General features: G+C 42.6%; 1 protein-coding gene across 1 annotated transcript in view; it reads left to right on the top strand.

Moving 5' to 3' along the window:
• LOC108444095 (plexin-A2-like) overlaps nucleotides 1-12,500 on the top strand; it is a 165,509-nt gene that overhangs the window by 112,933 nt on the left and 40,076 nt on the right. Inside the window, exons 13-15 of the mRNA XM_037532242.1 lie at nucleotides 3,706-3,857; nucleotides 8,540-8,657; nucleotides 8,741-8,877. Of these exons, the coding sequence (XP_037388139.1) occupies nucleotides 3,706-3,857; nucleotides 8,540-8,657; nucleotides 8,741-8,877 (407 nt within the window). The remainder of the gene's footprint in view (nucleotides 1-3,705; nucleotides 3,858-8,539; nucleotides 8,658-8,740; nucleotides 8,878-12,500) is intronic.

Raw genomic sequence — 12,500 nt, 5'->3', positions numbered from 1 at the left:
CTGACATCGGCACACAGAATGGTGAAATTGACACAAGGGGGCGCTCTAACATTGTCCCACAGCACTCACACTGATGTCCCTGCAGGCATTTTTTGTTTATCAGCCTCGTTAGCGCAGGCATTACTGATGCTGACTATCTCATAATGCCATTAATCGGCCTGATCAGTTGACCGCCAGCATTGAGCCCTTCGGTGAACATTGCTAAATGTAGGTCCAAAGTCCTTGAGACAGCAGAAATCGGGGGACTGAGACGACAGAAAGCAGAAAGAAGAGGACGATGGGCTTCCTGCTAAATATGGCAACATCCTGAATGGACGACTTCCCTGCTGAAAAAGTCTGAATGTCCGTGCTGGTCTGGTGCTGATTAAGATGATCACCCCAGCTTGTTCATGCTGGTTGACCATCGTACCAGCATCCAAAACACAATACACAATATATTGATTTTCCTGGTGAGCAGATGTGTTTTTGGTGGTTTTCCTAGCAGGGTAGTTCTAAGTTCTGAGATAAGGTGGTAACTGTAAAGGTGTTTGGTGGGCAACACTTCTTCCTTCTGTGCTGTAGACTGGGGTTCAATCCCTGCCTGGGCAGCACCCTACACTATACCAGTATACCAGTCCTTGGGCAAGACTCCCAACACCACCTTCACCTGCCTGTGTAAAAACTGTAAGTCGCTCTGGATAAAAGCGTCAGCCAAATGCTGTAAACGTAGATGTTAGCCTTCAGAGAGATCCCTGATATTAACTTTAAAGCAAAAAATCTAATCATCCAAGTTTGACAGTCTGACTTTAGCTTCTTTAGTTTGAGCTATGAGGCTAATGTAGCTAACAAGTAATGACAGCTTATGTACATGAATCAGCATCTCTGCATTTCTAAAACTGCTCTCAGATAAGTCAAAATGGACAAACTACAACAAATTAAGGCTTCAAAGTGGCTGCTACTGTTTTTAGTTCCTTGACGTACGTATGTACCATTTTTCTAGCAGTGCCCATACAGCGTCAGAACGGTGGTGTTTTCTGACTGGATTTGTTCCACTGCCAATTTTCCAGTTTTTGATCATTCTGTTTTAATGAAGTCACGTGTGCTGTGAATAATTAATGATCTCTGAGCTGTAAACGTTAAACGTGTAGATGTGAGGTTTTCTTTGAGGAATCCGTTTTGTTAATTTTGGTTGTGTTCTTTCAGAGATATGATGTTCCCCTTAAGACCGTATACGTTATAAAAAGCTACCTGCTCTGCTTCCTTGCGCAGCAGAAGGGTTGCCTTGGTTGTTGGGTTGTTGTTTTGTTTTGACTGAGTTTGGGCTGTGTTTGGTTGAGTTTGGCAGAGTTTGGTTTGTGTTTGACTGAGTTTGGGTTGTTTCTGTTGTATTTGTTGAGTTTGGCTGAGTTTGGTTGTGTTTGGTTGAGTTTGGCAGAGTTTGGTTTGTATTTGTCGTGTTTGACTGAGTTTGGGTTGTATCTGTTGTATTTGTTGTGTTTGACTGAGTTTGGGTTGTATTTGTTGAGTTTGGCTGAGTTTGGTTTGTATTTGTTGTGTTTGACTGAGTTTGGGTTGTATTTGTTGAGTTTGGCTGAGTTTGGGTTGTTTCTGTTGTATTTGTTGTGTTTGACTGAGTTTGGGTTGTTTCTGTTGTATTTGTTGTGTTTGACTGAGTTTGGGTTGTATTTGTTGAGTTTGGCTGAGTTTGGGTTGTTTCTGTTGTATTTGTTGTGTTTGACTGAGTTTGGGTTGTTTCTGTTGTATTTGTTGTGTTTGACTGAGTTTGGGTTGTTTCTCTTGTATTTGTTGTGTTTGACTGAGTTTGGGTTGTGTTTGGTTGTGTTTGGCAGAGTTTGGTTTGTATTTGTTGAGTTTGACTGAGTTTGGTTTGTATTTGTTGAGTTTGGCTGAGTTTGGGTTGTATTTGTTGTGTTTGACTGAGTTTGGGTTGTTTCTGTTGTATTTGTTGTGTTTGACTGAGTTTGGGTTGTTTCTGTTGTATTTGTTGTGTTTGACTGAGTTTGGGTTGTATTTGTTGTGTTTGGCTGAGTTTGGGTTGTATTTGTTGAGTTTGGCTGAGTTTGGGTTGTTTCTGTTGTATTTGTTGTGTTTGACTGAGTTTGGGTTGTATTTGTTGTGTTTGACTGAGTTTGGGTTGTATCTGTTGTATTTGTTGTGTTTGACTGAGTTTGGGTTGTATTTGTTGTGTTTGACTGAGTTTGGGTTGTTTCTGTTGTATTTGTTGTGTTTGACTGAGTTTGGGTTGTATTTGTTGAGTTTGGCTGAGTTTGGGTTGTTTCTGTTGTATTTGTTGTGTTTGACTGAGTTTGGGTTGTATCTGTTGTATTTGTTGTGTTTGACTGAGTTTGGGTTGTATTTGTTGTGTTTGACTGAGTTTGGGTTGTTTCTGTTGTATTTGTTGTGTTTGACTGAGTTTGGGTTGTGTTTGGTTGTGTTTGGTTGTGTTTGGCAGAGTTTGGTTTGTATTTGTTGAGTTTGGCTGAGTTTGGTTTGTATTTGTTGAGTTTGGCTGAGTTTGGTTTGTATTTGTTGAGTTTGGCTGAGTTTGGGTTGTTTCTGTTGTATTTGTTGTGTTTGACTGAGTTTGGGTTGTATTTGTTGTGTTTGACTGAGTTTGGGTTGTTTCTGTTGTATTTGTTGTGTTTGACTGAGTTTGGGTTGTGTTTGGTTGTGTTTGGTTGTGTTTGGCAGAGTTTGGTTTGTATTTGTTGAGTTTGGCTGAGTTTGGTTTGTATTTGTTGAGTTTGGCTGAGTTTGGTTTGTATTTGTTGAGTTTGGCTGAGTTTGGGTTGTTTCTGTTGTATTTGTTGTGTTTGACTGAGTTTGGGTTGTGTTTGGTTGTGTTTGGCAGAGTTTGGTTTGTATTTGTTGAGTTTGACTGAGTTTGGGTTGTATCTGTTGTATTTGTTGTGTTTGACTGAGTTTGGGTTGTGTTTGGTTGTGTTTGGTTGTGTTTGGCAGAGTTTGGTTTGTATTTGTTGAGTTTGGCTGAGTTTGGTTTGTATTTGTTGAGTTTGGCTGAGTTTGGTTTGTATTTGTTGAGTTTGGCTGAGTTTGGGTTGTTTCTGTTGTATTTGTTGTGTTTGACTGAGTTTGGGTTGTGTTTGGTTGTGTTTGGCAGAGTTTGGTTTGTATTTGTTGAGTTTGACTGAGTTTGGGTTGTATCTGTTGTATTTGTTGTGTTTGACTGAGTTTGGTTGTGTTTGGCAGAGTGTGCAGCTCCATCTGAGAGCAGGAATGCAAGCCAAACCTGGCGAGCTGCCGCACATCAAAGCAGCGTGAGGCTTTGAAGTGAAGAGCGTTTCAGCTCTGCGCAGTGAACAGAGCTGCTGACTGGAGTAAACGGATAGAGCCTTTTTTCCACTGTTCTTTACAGTCCAGATGACTGGATCATTGAATTTTGTTGACAAATAAGCTGCTGATTTCACTGCTAACTAACTGATGACTTGGATAAGCTGTGCTGGAGCAGAGGCAGCACTGAACTGTGGCACTGGAGTTTGAGGATGCGTAAGAGTGTAAAGGACTAACAGAAGCACAGTGTAGTCATGAAAACACACAATGTATTGTTCTGCGATTGCAGAACTCTCTCATATAAATATTTTATGGGGTGTTTTATGATGTTTGATTCTGATGTTGTTCTGTGGCCTTTTAACAAGAGTGTCTGTCTTGAGACTCTAGACGTCTCTTTCTTTCTGTTTTTACTAGGTGACCCCTCTAGCTGGTCCTCCAGAGGGGGGTACACTGGTGACCATTCGTGGTATAAACCTGGGCATGACTCTGTCGGAGCTGCAGGGCAGGATGGAGGTGGCAGGAGTGCCGTGTTCCGCCCAATCAGAGGGATACATCACCGCCGAACAGTGAGGAACACACATACACACACTGTGCTTCATTTATGTAGAAATGTAGAAACAAATACACTCAGCCTTTACTCTTTACAGATGGTTCTTCAAGGCTTCTTAAGTAAAGACTCATGTAAACTTGTGCAGTCAGATCCATATCATAATGCTCCCACCTTCGTACTTCACTGTGGCTGTTCCTGGGATCATGAAGTGGATGCATTGGAATTGTGTTAAATAACAGAAGTGTCTAAAAATTTGTCCCCCTCCATTGCGTATCAGCCAATGCTACACTTTTCCTGCAGTTAACCCAATATCTGTTCTGGGTACTTGAAAACTGTTCCTGGTGCGGTGTGGCAGGATCCCAGTGTGTGTGTGTGTGTGTGTGTGTGTTTGTGCAGATGTATAGATTTGCTAGATTGAAATTTACAGCAAGATCAGAGTGAGTCTGTTGATGTGGATGAGGTGTGGATTATCCATGGAGATCATCATGATGACGACTCAGCGGTGTAGTGACCGGCCCACGGACCGAAACACCATCACTACTGGCTATTCAGCAGCCTGATGGCCTGGGGGAAGAAACTGTTTTGGAACTGATTCTGGACTTTATGCTTCTGTACCTCCTCCTACTCGTCAGCTGTGATAACAGACAGTGGTTTGGGTGGGTGGAGTCCTTTGGAATCCTCCTGGTCTTCCTGGGCTGTCCACACCACCCTTTGCAGAGCTTTCCATACCAGGTGGTGATGGTCTGTTAAAATGCTCTCCACAGTACACGTGTAGAATGTTCTGAGGATGCAGGGGTTCATGCCAAACCTCCTCAGCCACCTGAGGTGGAAGAGGTGCTGTTAAGCCTTCCTTACCACCCGTATGGTAATAATAACAACAACAATAATAATTCATTAGACTTATTTATCATAAAGTATTATTACTAGTATAATTAATAGGGTTTTTATTCGTTCATCGGCAGAACACTCAGTCAGATAATGCATGTTGGAGCAGAAACAACTGTGTGGTGCTGGAGGACATTTCAGTCCTATGACATCATCACCACCAACACACATCAGTCTTAAGGCATAAAAGCAGAACAAGGCCGGATCATTAGAATAACACAGCAACTGAGCTTGTTTCATAAATGATGGGCCAGGGTGGAGAGTCATAGCCAAAAGCTACCGAGAGAGGGAGAGGGAGTGGGGTAGGGAGGAGGGGCAGGGACAGAGAGAGAGACGGGGAGAGTGATTGGAATTCACTGCATGCTGCTGCGCTGGATGGAGAGTGATTTGTTAGCTATGTGCGTTGCTGCTATAATTCGCTTTTGGCCGCAGCTGGACTTCATTTATATTTGAGTGGAGAGAAAACACAGGAAGGTTTTGCCAGGAAAACTGGATAATTCTTTGGCACATTAGAGCCTGTTATGAATCTGAAAAGGGAAATATTAGCAGGCCCATAGACAGGGCGTCGCCAGAACGTTTAGACCCTGATTAGGCCCGGTGTTTGTAGAGATGTGGCAAAATATTTAGAAAAAAAAAACAAAGAAAGCAGCAGTTAATAATGTTCTTCTGTGTGTATATTAGCCCTCACTGGCTAATCATATTTTCATGTTAATGTTTTGATACAGTTCAGTGAAAAATACTGTTTGTTTTGTGATTCACAAAAAAAAACATGACATATCACAAAACAAACATACTGTATATTAACACTGATTAACATTAAAAAATGTAAAAGAAGACAAAATAAAATATAAAGTGTTAAACAGATATAAAGTGCAATAGCATAAAAAGACAAAGTGAATAATTAAAAGAAAGTACAAAGTAAATAAAAGCAAAATAAAAAAACATTAATTAAATACAAGTGTTATTAATATGAGTGTAACATCCAGGCAACCTACTAGGCCTCTTCTGACCACTTGGAGGGGCCGGAGAGCCAGGACCGTGTAATTGGAGCTGAGCAGTTGCAGCTGTGGGCACCCTACGTAAGAAGAGTTCACATGCTGCTCGCTGATCTGTCTTGCGTTCACTTCGCCACTTGCAGGTCACTCTGAACTAAGCCGGTCAGTTTTAGTATTGCTCTCGAGTTTCTAGCCTTTTGTTTTTTCTCAGTGTAAGTATAAAAAAAATCGCTTGACCATTCTCTTACCCTTGATACTCAAGGAGAAGCGAGAGAGAGAGATTGAGAAGCCAGTGATTTTAAGTCCAGTTTTGGGCAGTTTTGTTTTTAGTTGTAAAATATAAAGTTTTAGGTTCAATAGTATTTTTAAGATTATTTTCAGGTGTTGTTGCACTACTCTTTGTGTATACAGTTTGTCTTTCATAGTTAATATTGTATATTATTGTATATTAATAAAAATGAATATACAGCTATACACTGCTAACATGCTGTCATTAAAATGATACAGTACTGTTACCATTATTCAGTGTTTTGGCCTTAAATTAGCTGAAGAATGCAGACTGGCTTGTTAAGGACTTGAGGATTAGGACTACTGACTTGGGACTTGCCTTAAGTAACTTTGGACTTGAATCGAGACTCGACTATCTTGACTCGGCACTTACTGAGACTTATTTGTTACCTGCGACTTAGTGACTTTTTCCCACCTCCACCAAGCCAGTGATGTGGCTCCTGTTGTTTCATTTGAAAGGCTGAGTAATAGAGCTCTGACGTCATGCATCATATTTGTAGTCAGCATTATGTCCATATTACAAATACTGACATGATTTGCTGTACAGACCTTTTCACCGATTATCACTGCATCCTCTGAGTTAGTTGCTAAGCAGTCAGACGAGGGTTTAGTACAGCAGTGTCAATATATTGCCTACATTTAAACAGGAATGCCACTGATTTTTACATTTTCTGCATAACTGTGTTTTAAAAAAGAGAGATTCAGAGTGGTTTGATGTGAAATGGTTGATGATAGAGACCCAGATCTCTTTACAGTGGTGGCAATAGGAACCAGGGGTCGCCATGACTACAACAGAAATATAGACATTTTATTTACCATCCAGAACAATTTATTTACTGTCCAAAACCTACACGAGTCTTCTGAGCTTCATATGGAATGTTGATGGAGCGTTTCACACCAAACCACTGTGAATGATTTTGTTTACATCGTTACCATTTAATTATGTAGAAATTTTGGGAAAATGGAGGGATTTACCCTTTAATGTTCTCTCACTCTTGCCAGTGTGCCATATTTATTTTAGTATAATGAGCAGAGTAACCAAAGCAGCTTAGTAGCTCAAGGAGCTGATATATGAATATGAATGTTTAAGAGGCGTCTTCAGTTTAAACTCCTGATTAAGCCGCTGGTGACGCGCCACACCGGATCCTGATTAACAGCGTGTGTTCAGAGAAATGAACATTAGCTGTAATTTAGGTCCCACTTACACAGTCTGCACCTGCATGTGTGTGTGTGTGCGTGTGCATGTGTGTCTGTCCTGCTCTGTGTGTGTGTGTGTGTGTGTGTCTTGCTGTGTGTGTGTGTGTGTGTGTGTGTGTGTGTCTATCTTGCTGTGTGTGTGTGTGTGTGTGTCTGTCCTGCTGTGTGTGTGTGTCTGTATGTGTGTGTCTGTCCTGTTGTGTGTTTGTGTGTGTGTGTGTGTGTGTGTGTGTCTGTTTGTCCAACTATGATCATTTCCTGATCAGTTGCCTAATCAGTGACCGTGTAATACAGTAGTGCAGCGTTTGATCAGAGTCAAGTTGCTGCAGCCGCTTCTTATTGACCCACAGGGCTGCTGATGACTGTTGCTATGGTGATTACAATGATGTGAGTGTGTGTGTGTGTGTGTGGGGGGGGGGGGGGGGGGGGGGTGAGGTTTGAGGTGCTGTATTTGTGTGTGTGCTGTGTGTGTGTGTGTGTGTGTGTGTGAAGATGGTGATTCAGTTGCATCAAATTTGAAGTATCACTTTCAACAACATTTGCGTTTCCTGAAGGAAAATAACACTTTGAAACAAGAGCACATTATCATAAAATTATGTTTCTGAGCAACAAGTCAAACATAGCAAAGACAAAAAGAAAGGATAGGAAGAAGAAAGAGTAAAATAAAGGAATTAAAAAAGGAAGGGTAGGAAGAAGAATGAGGGAAATAGAGGAAAGAAGGGAGGAAGAAAAAGGAAATAAAGGAAGAAAGAAAGGAAGGGTAGGAAGAAGAATGAGGGAAATAGAGGAAAGAAGGATAGAAAGAAGAAAGAAATAAAGGAAGAAAGAAAGGAAGGGTAAGAAGAAGATTGAGGGAAGTAAAGGAAAGAAGGGAGGAAGAGAGAGAGAAGAGAGTCCGATGTGACTGGACTGTGATGCAGACTCTACAGTAATGCACAGAGTGAACATGTGATTGTGTAATTGTGGAAACAGTGTAATTGTGTGATTCACTGATTCAGTGATTCACTGAATCATGTCCTGAAGAATCATAATCAGATTCATCAACTCATTGGTTGTATAGTGTAGTGGATAACGCCTCTGCCTTCTACACTGTAGACTGGTGTTCAGTCCCTGCCTGGGTAAACACCCTACACTATACCAATAAGAGTCCTTGGGCAAGACTCCTAACCCTGCTGTCGCCTTCCTGTGTAAAATGATCCAATTGTATGTCGCTCTGGTTAACAGCGTCATCCGAATGACGTAAATGTAAATGTCATAACCGAATTGAATCGGTTTGTGGTTGCAGATGTTCACTGTGGGTTTGTGCTTGATAGTATATGTGTGTGTGCTGCAGGGTGGTGTGTGAGATGGACTCTGCGCTGCCGGTCAGTGGACCCGGTCCTGTTCATCTGTGTGTGGGAGAATGCAGACCAGAACTTCGCACACACTCCTCTCAGATCTATACATTCGTGGTATGTCACACATTACATATCATTATTATTAATGTAATAATACACCTTATTGTATATAAACTGTATTTCTCATATATAAACAGACCCCCAGGGTGTTAGGACTGACCCCAGGCCGGGGACCCATTTCTGGAGGAACTAAAGTGACCATCATGGGGGAACACCTGGACTCGGGCAGCAGTGTGCACGTTCGCTTCGGCAACGAAACCTGCGAGTTTTACAGGTCAGTCACAGCAGGTCAAAGGCCAAACCTCTGTTACTGGAGTGTTACTTTTAGCCTGGTGCTGTGAACATAGAGCTGTTAGCATGTAGCCTCCACATTTACTCTGTAGCCATGGGACGTTTGAGGCTCTTGATTAGGGCCAATCTAGAACTTTGTCATCAGCTCTAAATGCAGTGTGTAGTGATATGAAGAAACACTTCTCAAAGATACAGACATAATACACACACAGCAGAGCAACACTAGGCCTGAAGCTTAGGATTGTGTGCTGTAGCATCAAGGTGTGATCAGCAAGACCTGGCAGTGGTCCATCCCAGCAGGTGGGGTGCCCATAGTTTCGTGGCTTGAGAAGTACCTTATCCAGTGGACAGGTCTTCGTGATCTACCTTAAAAAAGGCTGGCTTCATCCTTTTTAAAGGCTTTGGAATTAGTTTAATACACTTCAGTGGCCTGTATTGATAGTCAGCATTACAGGGCAAACGAACAAGCAATCGCACTGACCTTATTCTGAAGATTTGCACTGAATGGTGTCAGAAGGTTTGTGTAGTCTGGACCATTTTTAGTTGTCATAGTTTCTGTGTATAGTTCGAAAAAGCCTCTCGCAGTTCCTCTTATTTGGAAGTGCGATGGCTACTTGGCAAACTAAGCAGATGCATTTGGAGTTTGACATCATAAAAATATAGTCCTCCTCCTGCTCTGCATGGAAGAGGTAAGTGTTCGGTTTCTTTGCGGTCAGTCTCGCACTCATCTTCTGAAAGAGTCGGTGTGGGTTACCAAAGGAAAACTGCAAAAATGGCACTACACGAACTGCCTAGCGTTAAATGAAATCTTTCTAGATTGCTAGAGAGGCACATTCACAGCAGTGCTTTAGGCAGGCTGTGCTGTAGCTACAGTAACAAGCAGAGACTGTGGCCACATTTCAGGTCAGTCAATCTCATTGACCTGCCTGCCGTGAGAAACAGTCAGAAAGCATTAAAAATTGATAGCCTGTCAAATTCGACGCGATCCACCAACGCGCCACGTGCTGTCGACTGGTCGATCGTGATCGATGTTCGTGATCGGCATCTCTGCTTTACATGATAAAATCCCCCCCTGACAGCGACCAGCTAAATGACTAATCAGTCGGTGTCAATTTTCCGACTTCTTGACTGTCATCACGTAAAGAGGGAACAAAAAGTGTACAAGACACAGGTGACACTAATAATGGGAAGACGGAGCAAGACTTTAGAGAGAAATCTACAAAAAGGGCCAAAACGTTTCCTGAAATATCCCCATAACTTGAATTCAGTGAGCTGTTCTGATGGATCTTCCCGAGAGTATCTTGAAAGGGCTCATGTTTTTTGGGCTCTATTTGAGGATCAAACAGTCCCTCGTGGTGAAAGCTCTCGTTGCAGGAGTGAAGTGGCCTCATTGTAGCAGGAGGAACGGGCAAAATTAGTGGGATATTCTCTAATTACAGCAACAGTCACAGGCCTGTTAGAGACAGTAAGAGGCAGATCAGAGAGAGAGAGAGTGAGAGAGAGATTAGCGGAGTTCTGCCCTGCTTTGAGGCTAAACTGCAGCCAGTACAGAAATAGAATCTCATTTCAGTCCTAAACCCTCCGCTGCTTCATTAGCGCAGGAGAGACTGCACTGTAGTTTGAAAACAGAAAGTGTCTCCGTGGCAGAAAGTACACAGTAAAGGTGACCTGCTGTGTGTGAAGGACTCCCTGGTATTTGGGCGTCTCATGTTGCCTGGCTACTCCAGCATTGGTTAACTGCTAACTTACTCCCTATAGCAGTGTCACAATTGGCCCCTCCCAGTCCTGTCCATGCGTTCGTGTTTTGGTTTAGCCCATGTGTGTTTGTTTTGGTCCAGCCACCTCGTTTCATGACTCCACCCCTGATTGTCTCCACCTGTTTCCCGCCTGTCCCTCGTTTACCCTGTGTATTTAAGCCCTGTGTTTGCCGGTCTTTGTTATCTACGCTGTTGGATGTATTGGTCTTTGTACTGTTGCTTGTTTGATTCTGGTTTGTCATGTCTGTCCCCCGATCAGTCCGTGTTGGCTACATGAACCTGGACCGTTTAGACGATGACCCTGGATTTACCCATAATAAACGTCGCTTATCTCCGCATATGCGTCTGCCTCCTCGCTACCCATTACAAGCAGCCCTGATGTTACTTTAAATGGCACCAAAATGTTTGGTTCAGCGGTTCTTCTGGAAATGCTCTTTTCTAGTTTGGCAATGTGCTCTTCCTCACATTAACTGAGATCTTACTCATCTACTGCAGTGTCTTTCAGCTAGGTGGGCAATAAGGCAAAAGTACACTATATGGACAAATGTATTGGGACACCTCACCTAATTATTGAAGTGTTTTAGCCACACCCATTGCTAACAGATGTCTAAAATTAAGCATCAACATCAGCACAAAAAACTGCACCAGGAACTTCATGGTAGGGTTTCCATGGCTGAACAGCTACATGCAGGCCTTCCATCACCAAGCCCAATGCCAAGCATCAGATGGAGTGCTGTAAAGCACCACCGCTGGACTCTGGAGCAGTGCAAACGTATTCTGTGGAGTGACGAATGAGCTTCTCTATCTTCTGTCTGATGGACGAGTCTGGGTTTGGCAAATGCCAGGAGAACGTTACCTGCCTGACTGCACTGTGCCAGCTGTAAAGTTTGGTGGAGGGGGGATGATGATATGGGGTTGTTTTTCAGGGGTTGGTCTAGAACCCTTAGTTCCAGTGAAGGGAAATCTTAATGCCTCAGCAGAACCAAGACATTTTGGACAATTATAATCTTCCAACTTTGTGGAACAGTTTGGGGAAAAACCTTTTCTCTTCCAGCATGACTGAGCCCCATTGCACAAAGCAGCTCCATAAAGGCACAACTGGGTCAGTTTGGCATGGAAGAACTTGACTGACCCTCACAAAGTCCTCTTCTCAACAACATCAAACACCTTTGGGATGAACTAGAACGGAGATTGCAAGCCAGACCCTCTCATCCAACATCAGTGTCAGACCTCACAAATGCTCTTCTGGATGAATGGGCAGAAATTCCCACGGACACTCTCCAAATTCTTGTAGGAAGCTTCCCAGAAGAGTGGAAGCTGTTAGAGCTGCAAAGGGGGACCATTTCCATATTAATGCCTATGGATTTAGAATTCGTAAAAGCTCCTGTAGGTGTGATGTGTAGGTGTCCCAATACTTTTGTCCATTTGTGTGTATCAGTAAAGGAACATTTCTTCTTTTACCTCTTATTCTTGATATGGGTGGATGTGGATCAGAACAACAACACAACTTCAGAGGTCTGTTAAACCTTAAAAGTTGTTACAGGTAAGCTGGCGGCCACCTTTGCAGTGCCACTGGGCAGTTAATTCCAGCCATATAAGACCAGACTCCTCTTTCTTTGACACAAAAATACAAAAAACAAGGTCAAATTGTCGTTTAAAAATGTGTGAAATCACATAGAAAATCTGACATAAAACTTCATGAATAGTTTGCAGCATTTGGCTCAATAAAGCACAAAAAGTCTGGTTGTTCTGGTTATTGTGGTTGGCAGATCTCCATGCCAGATGAGGGGTGGGGGATTCTCTGCTCACGGTGTAACGCACGGTGTAAATCTGATTGGCTCTTTTTTTG

This window comes from Pygocentrus nattereri, chromosome 21 (assembly GCF_015220715.1).
Source record: "Pygocentrus nattereri isolate fPygNat1 chromosome 21, fPygNat1.pri, whole genome shotgun sequence".
Taxonomy (NCBI): Eukaryota; Metazoa; Chordata; class Actinopteri; order Characiformes; family Serrasalmidae; genus Pygocentrus; species Pygocentrus nattereri.
This window is presented reverse-complemented; position numbering and strand designations above follow the sequence as displayed.